The sequence below is a fragment of the Dermacentor albipictus genome, chromosome 9 (genome assembly GCF_038994185.2).
Source record: "Dermacentor albipictus isolate Rhodes 1998 colony chromosome 9, USDA_Dalb.pri_finalv2, whole genome shotgun sequence".
Taxonomy (NCBI): Eukaryota; Metazoa; Arthropoda; class Arachnida; order Ixodida; family Ixodidae; genus Dermacentor; species Dermacentor albipictus.
In genome coordinates, this window is record NC_091829.1 from 95,314,482 (window position 1) to 95,331,993 (window position 17,512).

The 17,512-nt window shown below is 49.7% G+C and overlaps 1 protein-coding gene across 1 annotated transcript in view; it reads left to right on the forward strand.

Moving 5' to 3' along the window:
• LOC139049928 (neprilysin-1-like) overlaps positions 1 to 17,512 on the forward strand; it is a 49,640-nt gene that overhangs the window by 18,255 nt on the left and 13,873 nt on the right. The window contains exons 4-5 of the mRNA XM_070525807.1: positions 9,777 to 10,050; positions 15,736 to 16,044. Of these exons, the coding sequence (XP_070381908.1) occupies positions 9,777 to 10,050; positions 15,736 to 16,044 (583 nt within the window). The remainder of the gene's footprint in view (positions 1 to 9,776; positions 10,051 to 15,735; positions 16,045 to 17,512) is intronic.

Here is a 17,512-nt window from a genome sequence, read left to right on the forward strand (position 1 = left end):
AGCATGTACGGCCGCACAGACGACGGTACAAGGCCTGTGCGCCACATGTCGAAAATCGGTGGGTCCTCGGCCACGACGTGAAGCCTGGCCACGGAAGAACTTGAGCGTGCTGCCGCACGCCCCCGCCGCGTACCCTTGCGACGGATACCATGGCCGCGGGCTTGTGTAAAACCTGGGCTTGAACCAGGCTGCTGTTGCTGTTTGCTGTTCGTCCTCCCCCTTCGGCATACACGTGCTAGGTGCACAGTTTTCCCGCATGTGAAGCATTTTGCTTGCGATAACTGGCACTGTGAGGGGGAGTGGGCACCACCACAGAGACCGCAGGCACTGCCTTTTGTCGCCAACTTGTTGACCACTGCTTCCGCCGACCGTGAGCCAGTCGCACGGGCCATCTCGGCGGCGCCCTTGGCGGCAGCTTCCATTGCCAGCGCTGCCTTCACGGTGTCGTCCAGTGAGGGGTCGGGAAGCTCCAGGAGTCGCGTCTGTATGGCGGGGTTGTTTTAGCAGCGAGTCCCGTTGGTTCCCGAAGGCGCAGCTACTGGCTATTCCTCGTAGCGCAGCAACGAACTGCCCGAGGGTCTCTAATTACAGGCGGCCCCGGTTGTTGAAGCGGAAACGCTCCATTAGTGTGGATGGTGCTGGGTTGAAATGCGAGCGCAGTATGGCGAGCAGCTCACTGAGCGTCTTAAAATGCGGCGTGGCTGGCTTTAGAAAGTCGAGCACGAGACTGAAGTCTCGGGTCTCGCAGCTGGCCAGAAAAATGTCCCGCTGTTTGGCCTCGGTTTTGTCGTTTGCCCAGAAGAACACGCGGTCTAGTTCCTCGTAAATTAGCCAGGTGGACCCATCTCGCTCGAATGGCTCGAACCTTCCGTACAGCGGCATGGCGGCAGCAATGGGGGGCGGTGTTGTCGCTCGTGGCGGCGAAACACTGCTCCCGTTACTCGTCGGTACTCGTCGCCATCCTCGTCGTCAGTGTCCCAATCCGCCCGGGTTCGTGAACAAGGAAGGGCTCGAACACCCTCCTTTAGACGGACGCTCCGCAGCGTGGTAGTGATGAACAATGACTGACAGAGGTAATTATACCTGGGAGCGAAGCTTCCATAGGAGCCCATACGTTCAAAACATGGCGGTCCATCTGCGGTTCATGGGTCTTAGCGCCATCTGTAGGTGGTGGGAACACTTCCGGCGGAAGAAAAAATAATGTGACGCCATGTCCGTTAAAAGCAGAAGTGAGGTCATTTTGTTTTCGAAGGCGCGAAATTTGTTTTGTTGTCCTTCCTTTGGAGCTATATATTCAAATGCCCCGCCATTCGACTTGATGGGCGTTCCGAGCTTTCAGCGTGGAAAGCGATGCAGAAAAAGGCCAGCCATACGGTTGTTGAAATCGCATCCCTGCACAGAACATACTTTCTTTGAAGGCCGACGAAAGCTTTAGGTGTAGAGTGCTGATCCTATTGTCGGATGCCAAGCCCGTCGGCCAGCGCAGTCGCACGAAAACAACTACACAATTATCTGGCAGTCGTAACTCACTACTTTTGACTGAACAGATTATGAAGCGATGAAGCTACCCGCGCCACCAAATTCAGACAAACTTCGACAAGCAAGAAAGCAAAAACTGTGAGGGGGGCGTATTTCAACAGGTGACCTTTACGAGAGCGCCTTTCTGCCCATTTCAAGACGTGCATTGCATTGAGAGTGATAGTGGCATCAGCGCCCCCTGTAGCGATAGGCGCTGAAAAGAAATGCATTTATTAATAATAATAAAATAAACCTATATTTTCTTAACTCGTCATGAACATATAAAATTGACTAGGAATTTTATTTTCATTGACTGAATCTAACTGTCTCGTCTGAATTAAAAAACGCGTTTTTCTTTTCCAATGTTTGTTCCCTCCAAACATAGCCGCGCTTCAATCGCTTCTCCCACTCCCCATGGTGATGTCGGTGACAATCTGTACTGAACCGCTTTTCGCCCGAAGCTTCGCGACCTATTTGAATCGACCTTGGACTGACCCCGAGCAGCTGTGCTCGTTGATGTTTATAGCGGTGTGGTGATCAATGTTGCCTACCGAGCCTGGCAGGCCACCGAGCCTGGCGGGTCAACGAGCATTATGCCCGAGGTGGCGTCACATGCTTGCTACAGTATTTTTTAACATAATACAAAGACGTGCACATGCTAGTTATGTTATCATAAATGTGATCACTTAACCAATGAGCAACACATTGTTCCTTTTCAGGAAGGAAATATAGAAAATGTAGTGTTTGCAGAGCGCCCCTGAAAAACCAAAACCGAAACCAAATCTTGAGTTGTGTGTGGTTACCATCTAGTGGGACAAGATAGAACTAAGATACATGCGGCCTAAAAAAAGTACCACGCTTTTCAACCACTGCCAGCATGGCGCGAGACGATAGGTGCGTGCGATTGCCCCGCTTAGCCACGGCTTCCGAAGTTTCCGCCGTCATGCGATTGGGTTTATCAAGATACCATGGGAATTTGCCCGTCTGTTTCAAAAATTCCTTTACAGAACAGCGTTACGCCTTGTGTAGAGAGTTGAGATAGGCATCAATCAAAAGCTGAGTCTCCGGACTACATACGCCATAGCGGTTGTTAAGATAGAAGCCATAGTTTCATCACACCTACCGTTTGTGCCTCGTAAACGGAGTACAAATTTTCGTCGTTTCCATACGCGTCCATTGCTGATTCTTTAACTTCGCTAGGAACAAAATTCTAGCTTTTCACAGCAGGATCACTGCATTTGCCTCGTGAGTATTGTCGTCTAGGACATGTCCGTCACCTCACTTTTTCAATAATCGACCTGCAATTCTTATAATTCGTGAAAAACCCGCTGGTTCCATTGAAAACGCGCTCGCTTCGTGCCATGGTCGCTTGGGTGGTCGTTAGTGTCTATAAAAGCTGGATATGTTCACTGTCACAGCGCAGTTGCGCTTAGGACACCCAGTACTAATCATTACTCCTACGCAGGTCGAACCACCATGCTTGTAGTACCCGCAGACACTAGTGCCTTCTAGTTTTCTCTGCAAGAAACGCTGTTACTTATTCGGACGGAATCTCGGTATGTGTAGTACATACATATACCGTGATACACAAATATATATTGACACATGTAATTATTTATTCTTTACTTGGGGATTACATTTCATCCGCTAGCAACTTAAGGTTATCGCTCCGCGCAGGACGCGCCGTCATGATTTAGAAGTTACGCGTATGTTATCGCTGATTCTCTCTGTAGTGCATGTCCTCACCGAAGTTTGTGTAACCAGACTGCATATGCTACACGATTTGTGTCGTAGTTTCTGTATGGCACGTGGGCACCAGTGATTACCCTGGAACTTTCCAGAGTCATGGGTAAAAGCCGATATACTTTACCCACAGAACAGATTTCGATGCCGCCATTATTGTGCTATGAGTGTAGCCTGTTGTTGTGGTCACATGTTTACTCAATAAAAACTTAGTTTCTTCATTCATAGTTTTGCCACTGTGTACTTCACCATCACTGTTACGTGACATCTGGTGGAGGCATTACATTGTTCATGTGCCGAACATCTCTGCAAAGCCGCAATCCAAGCCCTAAACCCGAGGATAACACGAATGTCACCGAGGACCAGTGACTAAGCCGTAGACAACGACTGCTACCGGAGTATGGGCCTCTTCCTTAGAAGACCATAGGGATCAAGGCCAAGTGAAGGACCCCTGTGACAGTCCTAGCGCCCATCATCCTGCTGCAACAACCTCGGTAACCACCAAGCTTTTGTGGATCATCGGCTGAAAACTCTGGAACTTGACTGGAGGCATACGAGAGGATCACGGCGTTCCACGACTAGAGCGGCTACGTCTACCTGCGCCATGTCTATTATTTTTCATTGAAGTACGCTGCTCGGACTTAGTTTGAGAACAGAGATACCGCCCTGGCTACGTGAGGCCTATTTCATTAGAAATTCGTAAAGTCTTTCACGAGTGTCGTACACAAGAAAAGGGACGAAGTTCTCTTAGGAACCAGGGTGCAACTACCGAACAAGAGCATCGCGATGTTCACGGACGAGATGAGTCGCCTCTTCCGCCACGCCGACCCTAACATGGCTGATGAAAAGGAAGTTCGGTTCTTGATGCTGGGTGTCAAAGAGCAACTATTCGCCAGAATAATACGCAACACGCCCTAGACTGTCACACGATTCTTTCGGAAGCCACAACAAACGAGAAGACGCTTCAAATGCGCACCAGGCAATACAACTGCACTGCGCTGACAACAAGCTACACCAAAGCTCAAGCGCTAAGCGCCGACGAAATGCGCGAGAAGATCAGAGTGGTCGCACGGGAAGAGCTGTAGAAGTTGTGTCCAAAATCACAGCCGCGGGTGGCCTCGATCACTGACATAGGTAATGAAAAGCTTCCGCAGTAACTGGAATAACTGGAAGGTCCGGCATCGCTGCAACCCCAGCCGGGAGCGATAACATACGCCACCTTTGCTCGCTGTTGAGATCCAGCTCGGCCACGACGCCAGGCCCCATAAAGCCGCAATTCTGTCCCCCACCACCGCCGCCACCACCAGCATCCCCGCCAGTCGCCTAGCGCAGCTCCTCGAGGATGACGGACATTTGGCGCGCCCCCGACCAACGCCCGCACTGCTACACTGCGGGGATGTCGGCCAGGTCTATCGCCGATATCCATACCGCGGCTTGGGACGGCGAGAGTTCGCCATCAACACCCCGTGCCTAGAGCAAGGTGAAATGACACGTGATACCGCCGACTACCTCGCCGCCACTCAGTGGAGCCCTCAACGTGCATCCTATACTTGTCGCTGCAGCGCCGACCATACATTGGTGCAGCTCTTATCCGGAAAACTAATGGCAACAAACGATGGAGGTGGGGTTGCTGTTCGTTGAACTGAAGCTTCCGCCGTCGACGAAGACACCGAAAAGCCTATCTCGACGACACACCCACAAGACGCTGCTTTCCTGACGAAGCCTGGAACCAAATAATACGCCGACAAAGGAAGACCTGACGACGCGACGTTACAGCCACGGGTAATCACGACACAGCCGTGATCCGATGCCCAAACCTGACTGAAATGTAATAAAAAGAACCACTGACTGACTGAACCACTGACCAGGTTCTCGACGATCATGCAGTCAGCGCTTTATTGGACCCATCACCCCACAGTTAAAGAAAGTCAAATCTGCATGGGAAGGCCTTCAAGTTGGCACCGCTGGAAGAAGCCTAATAACGCCGTCTGGAATCTGCACAGGAAAAATTACCGTTCATTGCCGGATCGGTCCTGCCATGTTCGTTATCCTCTAATAGCGTTTTTTTGATGATACAATCTGTGGAGTTCTTTTTCATCATTTTTCCCTTTATTTAGTTAGATGGTTATTTGTGTTCTACCGTGCCCACCGAGATATATGCGCGCAGGCGACGGCCTCCTTCGCCGTCGCTTCTCCTCTTCGGGAGAGAACACCTTCCTAGGTTTGCCCATCTAGGTCTGCCCAGCAGCGCCGAGTCTTGAGCGGTTGCCGGCCATGACTGGAACTGAAATTTAAACAGCTCCGCTTTTAAAAAGCATCAATGTAACGAGAACTTTATTCGCACAAAGTAATAGCGTGAAAGATCAATATTCAATTCAAGAAGAACAGTAGAAATTACAACTGAAAGCAGGAAATATTAGGTATGGTAAGAGATTAGTAAATATTACACAGGATCATGACTCTACAGAGTAGGTGCACAACGCACTAACTGACATATCAATTGCTGAATCAACGCCACGCAAAGGGCAGGAAAGCAAGCAGAAAAGACCGAATAAAAGAAAACAAGGTAACAACAATTAAATTCTTCTATTTACGATAATCTACAAATTCAGAGATAATGACTGGTGTGTGAACCCATACAAGATTTGTTTAGAGAGAAATAATTAAACATAAATACTACAAATTAAATGAATAAGAACCTAGATAAGTACTGGAAAAATAAAGGCACTAGTGAACTGATGGTTGAGACGGCAAAATGTTCGAGGCGGAGCTGAAAAATTGCCTGAGATATATCCTGTGAGTACCTTCCGCAATACGTTAAGAGAGAGGCAATGTGCAATTTGAGGTCTCTCGTGGTCTGCCTTCTACGGACGCCTTGGCAATCGCCTGGTGGTGGTGGTGAAGGTGATGATGATGTCTACGCATCCCTTTTGAAACGGGGGATAGCACAGTCGAAGAAAAACCGGCCAGCGCACGTAACCTCGCAGCCAATGGCTGTAGAAATAAAGTTTACTAAGTAGTCCTTCCGTATAGCAATTATTTGCATTTATTACATGTATCAGTTTGCACAGTATTGCCAGTTATTCTTTGTATTAGAATTATCTTGAAATTAGTAAATGACGGCGATGAGGCTGCAGGAGCCAGTGAGCAGCTGCCACAGGCGGCTGTTTCGCGGTTCTTGTCAATGTGACTGTGTTGTTTCCTTTTATGCGAAGCATATTACGAGAGCACAACCCAGCTCCTCAGGCGCAGCGGTGTCGCCTTCAATGACCTTTCACCCCATGCCACACCACGTGACACCGTGACGTCACGACAGAGGAGAAATGGGGCTCCAACTCGCGCCGTCGCTCGCGGCGTCGCGGCGTTATTGGCCTCGAGCTCCACCACTGGAAAAGCTGGCGCCACCGTCGGCGTGACGTGCTAGGAGGGATCACGTGGACATAGCGGCCGCGTCGGCTGCTTCGGGCGCGCCGAAGCGAGCTGAAAACGAGTTTAAATTCCCTCGTACGCTGCGGTTTTCATTTAGTGGCGAAATTTACCCGCTTCGAGTGTCTCCTTTACAACGCTTGAAAGCACTACAATAGGTAGTGGCTGCTTTTGAAGGCGCGCGACATGGTAGGCTACTGCTCGGTGCCGCAGGGCCGGACGCACGTAACGGAGGCCGGTGTCAGCCTTATTCAAACGTACCCGCAGGACAAGAAGCTGCGTGAAGCTTGGCTCGTGAAACATAAAACCGGCAAACAGTCATCGGCTACAACTCGGGTATACAGCAAGCACAGACGCGAGGAAGATTTCTGCTACGGCGCCCGGTCTGCGATGTTCTGAAAACACGCACTGAGACGCACGTCCGAGTCCGCTGCCCGATTAATGTCATGACGGTTTGGTCTATGAACTTGTCGATACTATAGATACTGGCAAGTTCAGTGGAGTGGAAAGGCAGCGGTAAGAAGCACATTTAAAGAAAGCATGGCATATGGTCATGTTTATGTTATGAATTAATGCACTGGATTACAAAAAAGGAGCAGCGGGAAATTGCACGCTGAGAGCGCCGAAAAACATACAGTGCGACGCAACTAGAGAAATAGTATCGAAATGTCAAAGAATTTAGAAGAAAAAAAAAGATTGAATCGTCGCGACGGCACATCACAGTCCCCGTAGGCGTCGAAGTCTCTACAATGAAATTATTTTTGAACAGCTCTGATAGCGCCCACGGAACAACGGTTGCTTGTATACTGTCAAATGCTCATATTCTGCGGCCTAAAGCTCATGGCACGGTGCGAAAACGCGCACGCGGAGAAAGCGAAACGGTGCACGGACAAGCATGCAGACGCGCAGTCGGTCGCTGCGAATCTGCGCGATCGCTGCATTGAGGCTTCGTTCTGTTACGCTCCATTTAGTTATACAAACACTATAAGAACATATTTCACATGGTTCGCTCTCAGCGTTTATCTACCTTTCACGCAACAAGCCGGTTCGGGAGACTCCATCGCGGCGACCGCGCGCAGTGGCGTTCACTGTACGTATTCGGTAAAGAGATAGCGGCTGTAAACGATTGTGTGCTTTCAGTTTGCCCAAGATTATTATTTACACAGTAAGAAACTTCTCTTGTTTCGAAAGTATTTACAGAAATGTCCGGGAGAGCTCGCGCGTGGTGTTTTCAGTGAGCGCTGACAGCAAAACCTATGAGGAGCGCGCCACGTGATCCCTCATACTACGCCAGCGAGGCGCTTCCGATAGAGGGCGACTCCGTAACTCCTCGCCGCCAATATAAGCATCTGCGCTTGCCTCTGCTAGACATTTTCTAGGTGGCTTTGATCGGACGCGGTGAGCGTCGAGCAACGCAGCGTTCGGCGCGGCAACGAAATTTCTAGGTGGCTTTGGCTCAACACTTGCAAGATGGGCTGGGTGGGAATCGAACCAGGGTCTCTGGAGTGCGAGACGGAGACGCTACCACTGAGCCACGAGTATTTTTTTTGTCTTTATTACCGACATGGCAACAAGGCTACAAAACAAGACATTTTAACAATAGACAACGGTCACGACAACATCTCTGCCATTGGTTGGCAGTCACAGGGCTAAAATCGCTTAAAATTCGCTAGCTCAGTCATCACACTGAGCCATGTTGGTTTTTCTTTTTGCAAATTATACATTTCCTTAATATGACAAATGCTTTCAATGAAGTATTCTCTAACAGGCCGGGCATTTACTTCGGCATGTCTCACGGCCATTCTAGTTTTCCATAAACTATGTAAGGACACCAGCATGAACATGTCATAGGGTACTTTGTCTTCATTTAGAGTAGGCAAGAAACGAATCCCATATGGTGTAATCGGCAAGCCACGAGTACGACGTTTCAAAGCGGTGCAAAAGCGCCTCTAGTGAATGCGGTGTTGCCTTAGAAACGAGCTGTTCTCGTGCGTCGCTTGCTCAGGCGCACATTTCGTTGCCGCGCCGAACGCTGCGTTGCTCGACGCTCACCGCGTCCAATGCGGGGCGTATAGTCGCTGCGCCGTAGCCCATTGTCTTACACCCCTTGGCGGGTCGACGGGAACGCTGTCGCGTTCCACTCTTGAAGGCGAAGCAGAGTAACGCATGAGTTGTTTCTTCGTCTAGCCGAACCAAATATAGCCAAGCAACAGCAGTTCACCAGGCTGAACAGTGGTTCAACAACTAAAATAAAGGCTAGTATGCTTCGCATCCTGGGCTTAACCTTAGCTAAGCCACAGCCATTTTTTTGTACATTTCCGGGATCTCAATTACGATTTCTAAGACGGAAACTTTCCGTATGCCCGCTACGAAGGTAAAACACGATGATAATCATCATCATCATGATAATCGTCATCATCTATGTAAGCATGTGGTGGCACTGCCTCTTTAGTTGACTTGTCTGCTCAAAATCTGGAGCCTCGTCTGACAGCGGTCGGTGAATCGCGGCGCTTAAAAAAAGCCGCAGTTTCGCCGGCAAGGCGAAGCGTCAATTACGATAGCAAAGAAATAGATATCTATACAAAGTAAGGTTAGCAACATTATTGGCCGTATAAACTTTCAAACATTCGTTTACAAACCAAATTAACAAGCATGGTGTCAGCGCGCACAGGAAAACATGAACACATCACACTCGATGAGCACGGACACTCGCTGTCCAAACGCTGGCGAGAGGAAGCATGCACTGCTGCAGCAGCGAGCGCAGTGACCATCGTGCTTTCCATCGCTTCGACGCAAAGTGAGCTGTGAGAATGCGGTATGCACAAAGGTATAAGTCGTCGAAGCGCCTAGGGTCTGCCTGCCATGCAGATCGCTTTCAAGATGTGGCACGCGCGGCTTTGAAATACGTGGTACATCACCCCCCCCCCCCCCCCGCAACCTAGCGTGCGACGGAAGACAGCGCGCTTCCTTCGCACTTTCCTCCCTTGGCGCGCGACATTTAGCCGCGATCGTCGCCTCCCCTCGCCTCGCGCCGTATGCGCACATAGCGCATACGGCTAACCGCGCGCTCACGCTCCTCGCTTCTGCAGACAAGACAACGTCCCGGCTGAGGGCCAGACAGCGGGACAGAAGGCGGCGCGGCTCTTCAAGTCATGCGAAGACATCGTGACGCAGGACACGGACTACGTGCCTCTCATCCGCGGATACCTGCGCGACGCCAACCTGCACTGGCCGCAGCACCCCGAGACACGTGACATCGAGTCGGTGGACGTGTTTCGCAGCATTATCGAACTCAACGACAAGTGGGGGTGGCCCTGCCTGCTAGAGTTGAGGCCCAGCTACGTCAGCGAAACCATGTTTGAGGTAAAAACACGCCTGTTCAGAATAACGATACCAGTGGCGGAGACGCTATAGCTGGTCCCATCTTCCAACAAAGAGGAGCACCGAATAGACGTTCAATCATTGCGAATTTGTATAGTGACGCGTCATGCTAAACTAATAGCTCCGTTTTAGAAGTTGTAACTTCATGACATCCCGCTCGCACGCAAGAACATCCTACTTGGCATGTTTCAGGCTCACGAAAAACTTGTCACATATAAATATAATTTTATAGTTAGTGCCCAACTGTCAGACCTGGCGCCATCGACATAATCGTAGGATAAGTATAAGCAGCGAATAGGTTTACGTTCTATCTCCGAGGTATTAGATGATGCTGCTGACAGTGCTAATATATCAGTACGGCTTCTTGTACCAGATGTCCGAGACATGAAGCGAGCTGAAGCGCAGACTGGAAATACTGGAAGCGCACACCGCGCAAATTTTCTAGGCATTTCTTTTCGCTATAAAAAAGAACCCTCCTGATGATTATATTCTCGATGATGATGATGATATTCTTGATGATATTCTCGATTTTTTAGTAGAAGCTAGGTGTTGCCGTCGTGAAGAAAAATACGTCTGCTGTTGCCACCCATGGACAAAATACTTGAGCTCTTGGTTCCTTGCAGCCGAGTTACGGAACGCGAAAGCGGAATACTGATGCCTTACACGCCTCATAACAAAACTCGTTTCGATAATGGTAATACCTTGTATCGCTAATGTCAAGCAGTAGTAACGGTGAAAGCAGGAAAGCTGTGAATGACAAAAGTAGCCTTTTACTGCGCGAACTTGTACCATCGAAAAGAGGCGACACTCAAATAATGGCGACAGCAGGGAACACAGTCAGCGATCGTCGAAAATCAGATCGGCCGGTCTGGCGCGTCGGCTTTTATGTGTGAGTCATCGAAGGTTTCAGAGTAATCGCTGGTGCCCGCGTGTCTTTCAAAAAGCGCTGCACAGTTCTCGTCGCGCATACGTCATAGAGAAAGAAATTCAACAAGAGAGGAGGGGCACTCAACAAAAACTTGCTAATGAAAACACGTCACGCCTAGTTTCACCACCAATTACCACCTCCACAGAAAAGCTCCTCTCTATGGGAGTGCACAATACCTGGGACGAAATAGCGGAGGCTGTCAGAATTTCGCAGCTTGAAAGATTAAGCTGAACGACCACGGGCAGAGCTATCCTCGAAATGGTAGGCCTGCAAACAGATAGGGAACTACGAGGCAAGACAAACATCCCGCTGGACTGCCGAGAAAATATAATCATTCCCCCCCCCCCCCCCCCCCTCCCTCGTAACATGCATCCCATATTCAACACGGAGAGGAGGGAAAAAAGAGCAGAAGCACGAATCAAACGCTTTGATTCAATGAGCAGCGAGTCGGTTGCGTACGTGGACACGGCAAGTGGCAAGTCGGGCGCGGCGGTCGCCTCGGTGGTCGACGGTCGAGGTGCCCCCGTATCGGCCACCACCATTAGAAGCCGCAACTCGGAAACGGCTGAAGAAGTTGCGATAGCGCTCGCTTGCGTGGGAACGGAAGCAAATTTCATAATTAGCGATAGCAAAACGGCCATCTGGAATTTTGGAAAGGGCAGGGTCTCGCCGGAAGCGGCAAGGGTTCTGGCCAGTAGACGGCTGAACAGAAAAATTACCCTAATTTGGACCCCTGCACATACGTCCGTTCCTGGCAACGAGGCGGCCCACGAGTTAGCCCGAGCTCTCTACTTCCGGGTGGCTGTGGAACCGCCCGACTACCAGAACATGGACGAGCGTCTGCAAAATTATACGGAGATTGTCGAAAATTATCGGCTACGCAGGAGACTGGTGCCACCGCCGGATAAAAGTCTAAACAATAGAGAGGCAGTAGCATGGCGGCGCCTGCAAGCTGGGAACTTCGTAAACCCGGTCTGGGCATACCATGTTATGCATGATAGAGAAACCAATGAGTGCAAACACTGTGGCGCGAGAGGGACCCTCGATCACATAATCTGGGAATGCGCTAGCTCACTAGGGGCTAAAGCAAACATAAATTGTAGAGAGGCCTGGGAAGCCCTGCTGCGGAGCGAGGGCCCTACTCCACAGCAACACGCTATCGGCCTGGCGGAAGAAGCCGTGAAGAGTCAAGACCTCTTTGCTTGCTTCTAATCGCGGAGGTTCCGGCCCCCGTCCCCAAGGCCTGTGTGCCGGGGACGGGGAGTAGAGGCCTCCTTATCCGGCGGTACAATGAAGTTGCTATCATCATCATCATCATCATCATCATCATCATCAACTCAATCCGATATTTGACGCGAGCACCGGGGAAAAAAATGTGAAATGAACTTACAGACAACCTATCATTTTTTTATGCTTTCCCACTAAAACGAAAAAAAAGGTTTTGGGTGTAAAGGAACTTATACTTTGCGACTAATTTTGCTTGCGTTGCCTAGCAACAAGCTAGCGGCACGCCAGACGCGCGTGCATATGTCATGCGCCAGACGTGTCACCGGAGCGAGCGAGGCGGGCTGCGCATGTGAAGCTCGCGTGCTCGGCGACCCGTCTGTTTTCGATGTAGCCCGTTTTTTGGGCTCCCGGCGTTCTCTTGTGTTCCGTCTGCATTTCGACACGGCGCCGCTGCACTAATGAACGGTGAGGAATTTTGTTTGACCGTCTGCGACGTGCACTTCAAGCACATTTGGCTTGCTGCTCAAAGCTGAACCGATATATGCACGCAATTATCCAAAAACAGCTCCGCCGTCCAGGCCTAGTTATTTAGAGTTAACTACTCGTACTGGGAGATGTTTGCGACGCTTTCTATGAGCCCAAGCATTATTATAAGTTATTTAGGTAGTTTTTGGGCACGCTCGCATCACCTGGCTTTGTGGCGAAAGGCGCCTCGGCCGTGTGACTCAGTTTCGCGTGTACTGAATCTTAGCGGGACAAGTTTTGGCGCATTCTCTGGCTCCAGACATTATTTTAACCAATTTCGCAACTTTTTGGGGTACTTTTCAAGCACTGTGGCCACGCTCGGCGTAGTGGCGCAGTTAGCGAAAAGCAGCTCGGCCGCGTGCCGCAGTTAGTTTTGCGTGTACGGAATCTTACAGGGAGAACTTCGTGAGGTATCTCTAACCCCAAAAATTACTCTTATTCATTTCGTCACTCATTGGGATACATTTGGGGCATGGTCACCGCGCCTGGGGTTGTCAAGCTGTTAGGCAAGCCGGCCATGGTGTTAGTTTAGCGTGTACTGAATTTTAGTGGGCAAAGATTGTGACGCTTTTTATGGCCCTGCAACAACATATGCCTTATTTCGGCACTCGCGCTTGTCAAAGGGGTTGTCAAGCTGTTAGCAAAAAAGCAAGCCGGCCGTGGTGTTAGTTTTGCGTGTACTGACTTTTAGTGGGCAAAGATTGTGACGCTTTTTATGGCCCTGCAACAACATATGCCTTATTTCGGCACTCACGCTTGTCGAAAACGCGACGAGCGATTGCCGAGAGTGATAACACAGGAGTGTGTTGCTTGCGCCGGCAGCACACGTAAAACATAAAGCCGAGGAGCTCAAGAACTTGACATTTGTCTTCTGAGTGACTGAAAACAGGCTTTGCACCAACGAATCTGTCTTGAGTGCGACTAAAAGACATTGTGCGACCTTGTAACATGATCTGCATGAGAGCCTGTGTTGTATGCACTTCTGTGTACTTGGCGTACCATCGCGTCAACTGAGGCCAAGTTGTTTTGGAAACGCACAGTCAACCGTGTATTTGTGCTCTTAAAGTGCAGGAAATATAACCCGGGAAGGGAGGGATGCTTGAAAATCAGATGTTGTCTTCAGATTTTATTGCATTGTTTGGGAGGAGTCTATTTGCTACAAAATGCATGTAAAATTGAATTTATCTTTAATGCCGCTCATTCGCAACTTACGCACGTTTTGACTCCACATCCAATATTCCTGTTAGGTCAATATACCAAAATGATACATGCTTCTAATTTAATTTTTTCAGCTGGTGGCATCCGGTGGAGCTTCGTACGGAAACGACTGCTGCTTACCTGGTGCCACAATTTTGTATGAATGCACAAGAAGCCCGGAACGAGCATTTATGTAGAGCAAAATAAACATTTCATCAATTCAGAAGACGTCCTGCGTTTTATTTATGAAATAGCAGGTGACACAGATTCGGTGGAGCCTTGTAAAGATTGTTCGCAATCACTTTTACTAAATAATAAAACGATTCCATGCCAAGGTCGCGCGTGGTTCAGCAGTAGAAGCGAAAAAAATGAATGCCGATCGGTGGAGCCGGCGTAGCGTGTACCAACTGGTCTTCAAAACGCGCGCAACCAAAATCGAAACCGGAAGGTGTTAATACCATCCGCTTGGTGCGCCACAGTTCATTCGGCCGCTGGGCTTTTTGGGAGTGTCCGCTCGTGTTGAAATTTTTTTTCTCGATGCATACATGCAATCAGATCACGCAAGGTTCAGTCACAACACACAGGCGATGGAACCATCGATAACATTCCAGAAACTTCCGATACCGGCAGGCGCGTCCGGCGCTGAGCGATAACATTTGTTAGACGGTCAAATGCGGTCAGCCGATAAACAAGTGCACGTATCGATACCCTCCCCTTAAAAAGCATCATCCCGATGCTACCAACAAGAAAGCGTAAACAAAACCACGCGTAGTAAAGAAAAAAGCAATAACGAAGAAACTAAGTGTCTAAGTTCGTCAGCGGGCGTAGAAAGGCTTAAGACGAACCACGTGGATGACTTCAGGGCCGGCGCCGCTGTGATTGCGAAATGCCGTCTGGCACTTCCTCATAGTCCAGTGTGCCAACGCGTCACATGCTGTTGTAGGGTCTGCAATAACGGCGTAACAGTTTCTCGTTAAGTCTTCGTAGACGTATCTGAGTACCCAGGCACGGTCGCCGGACTGGTACTCGACGTAGCATGGTCGAAGCTTGTAGTGTCGGCAGTCGATCCCCTGCTGGTTCCTGATGCGCAGGCGGCAAGCTGTCGGGCTTCTTCGGCACACTGGAGGTAGGAATTAGAAGGGATAATGTGTACAATAGCGCTAAAGACAGTGCTTTGCTATATGAGGTCCGAGCTGGTTAAGGACAAAGATATACCGGAGCAAATATGACAACAAGCTTAGGCATGTGTATGCTGCAGCGAAAATTCGGAGACCACTCAGCACTTCCTAATGGAATGCGAAGGGATTCACCCGGGGAGAACCGGAGGTAATGTACATCCTCTAAAAGCGCCATTGGGTTAAAAGTGTACGGTACCATCAACACGCCAGCACTCGAGATAAGCAAGGAACGTTTTCAGTAATGACGGAAGAAAAGCATGGAGCAGATTGATACTACCATACCTGTTACAAGCATAGGTAACGGTGCAAGGCAGATGGACAAGTTCTGAGGAAAAAAAAATATCTGGAGATGTATACGGAAATACTACAATGAAAGACGTGTACTGCATACCTGATTAAATCAAGCAGGCTAGGTGTCTATTTGTAGCTGCCCGGTTACTAGGGGCCTGCCAATAAATCATCATCATCATAGATTTGGACACTACCTGCATGGTGCCAACGGCGGGATTGTGCATCGAGCGTCCGCGTGATTTCCATCGCAACAATGCTTTACCGTTCTAACAGACCGTTTTACTTTTTAGCTCCTCCTTCAGGCCCTTTATCAATTTACAGGTCCTTGTACGTCCTACCAGAGGCCTTGATCGGTTCCAGTACCACGCGGTGACGCTTGGCGTGGGGTCGGTAGCCCATCGGACGTACTTCAAGGCGCTGTACACCCACTACGGTGGCGGGGTCCTGCATGGCGTCACGTTCAAAGAGATGCTGAATTACGAGCACGACATCATGCTGCCGCTGCTAGAAGCGTACCACACCCCGCCTAGGAGATACGTGTTCGAGAGGGACCACTCGGATACCTCGGGAACATGGGAACGATGGACCAGCGACATCGAAGGTTTCTACGGTTTGACTGGAAACGAGCAGGTAAGCCCATAACCTGCTGCTTGCTTTTCACTCCCTTCAGGGTTGCTGCCAATGTTCGAAGCCATAGTCCGAGTGCCCGGAGGAATGCAGGTTTCTCGGCTTTTTTACTGCCTACAGTAAATACGAGATTTTGCTTGCGAATGCGATCTCAGACTACCTTTAAGGTCATGCGCAAGTTTACCTTGGTTTTAACGCGACACTTCAGAAGTACAATGGGTTCAGCTAATTTCTAAATCATGCTACCACTAGGGAGCCTTCATGTACCGCGTTTTTAGGGTGATGACATCTCTGACGAAACTGTCGCAGGCCACAGCCAAATCTGGCGGAAGAACCGCCGTGAGGTAAAAGCGGCCGCCAAATTTGGCGGACAGCCATTGCGATTCTCTGCGAAGGTTCAGGAGCGCTTAAACCTCTTCTGCATTCTTTTGCTACGCAGAACTCCCACTAATTTGCCCACTTGGAAATGTTCTGAGCTGGTACCGCTGTTGGCGGAGTCCGATTTTCAGCGCGTGGCTCCAATTAAACTTCAAAACGGCGACAATGAAAGGTAGGAAGGCTGCATTTTCGGCGAAATCAGGCCGCAGCTCATTAGTTCGCTGCAGCGAGTCTGCTCGGCAGCCACATGGGTATTCAATGGGACCGGCAGAGTCTGTTTAGCTTTTATGTTGTCGCTGCTGTGGACAGTGACAATCCCACACGCACAATGCAAACTAATGTTCAGCCTCAGAGAGTTTGTCGCGTGATCTCGCCCCCTTCAGTTCGTTTTGCATGCGCTTAGCACCTAATCGCCGGCAGCAGACAGTCTTGAGAAGCGCAAACCATGCACTCTAGCGTTTACGCTAAGACGTCTATGGCCCTTACGTCGCCTTTGCCTTTGCCTAGTGCGATAAGCAAGCAAAACCGACCTTGAAAGAAAACTTTCCCCGCTATCTCGACAACAGGCTCATATCCCAGCCCGGCTTTATTCCACAAAATTTATCCCGACACCTATGCCACTAGTTCTTGCAGGCATTGCAATGACATCGCTAGCCTAGATCATATGCTCTGGCGTTGCCCCTCGTTACGAGGCACAGAAGAAATCAATGAAGACAAGTGGCTCTCCGCTATCAAGAGTCCTGATGCCGGGGTGCAACTATGGGCTGTCCAGAGGGCCCACGATGCGGCGGTCGGGCAAGGCCTGACTGTCCCAACGTGGGAGCGGCCCGCAGCGCGCTGAGTCGCGTGCCTCAGGACCTTATTAAAGTTTCGCATCCATCCATCCATCCATATCTCGACCGGATTGCTCAGTTTCACGATAGGTAGCTCATGCTGTCCATTTAAGCGGACATGACAAAATGCAGTTTCCGAAGCCTATGTTTTGTTTCGACTCCATAGTTGTATGTAATTGAGTACAGGAAAGAAGAAAAAAAGATATCCGTGCTATAAAGTGTGTGAAATCTTATAAGTACATGTTACAGGGCTAATGGGT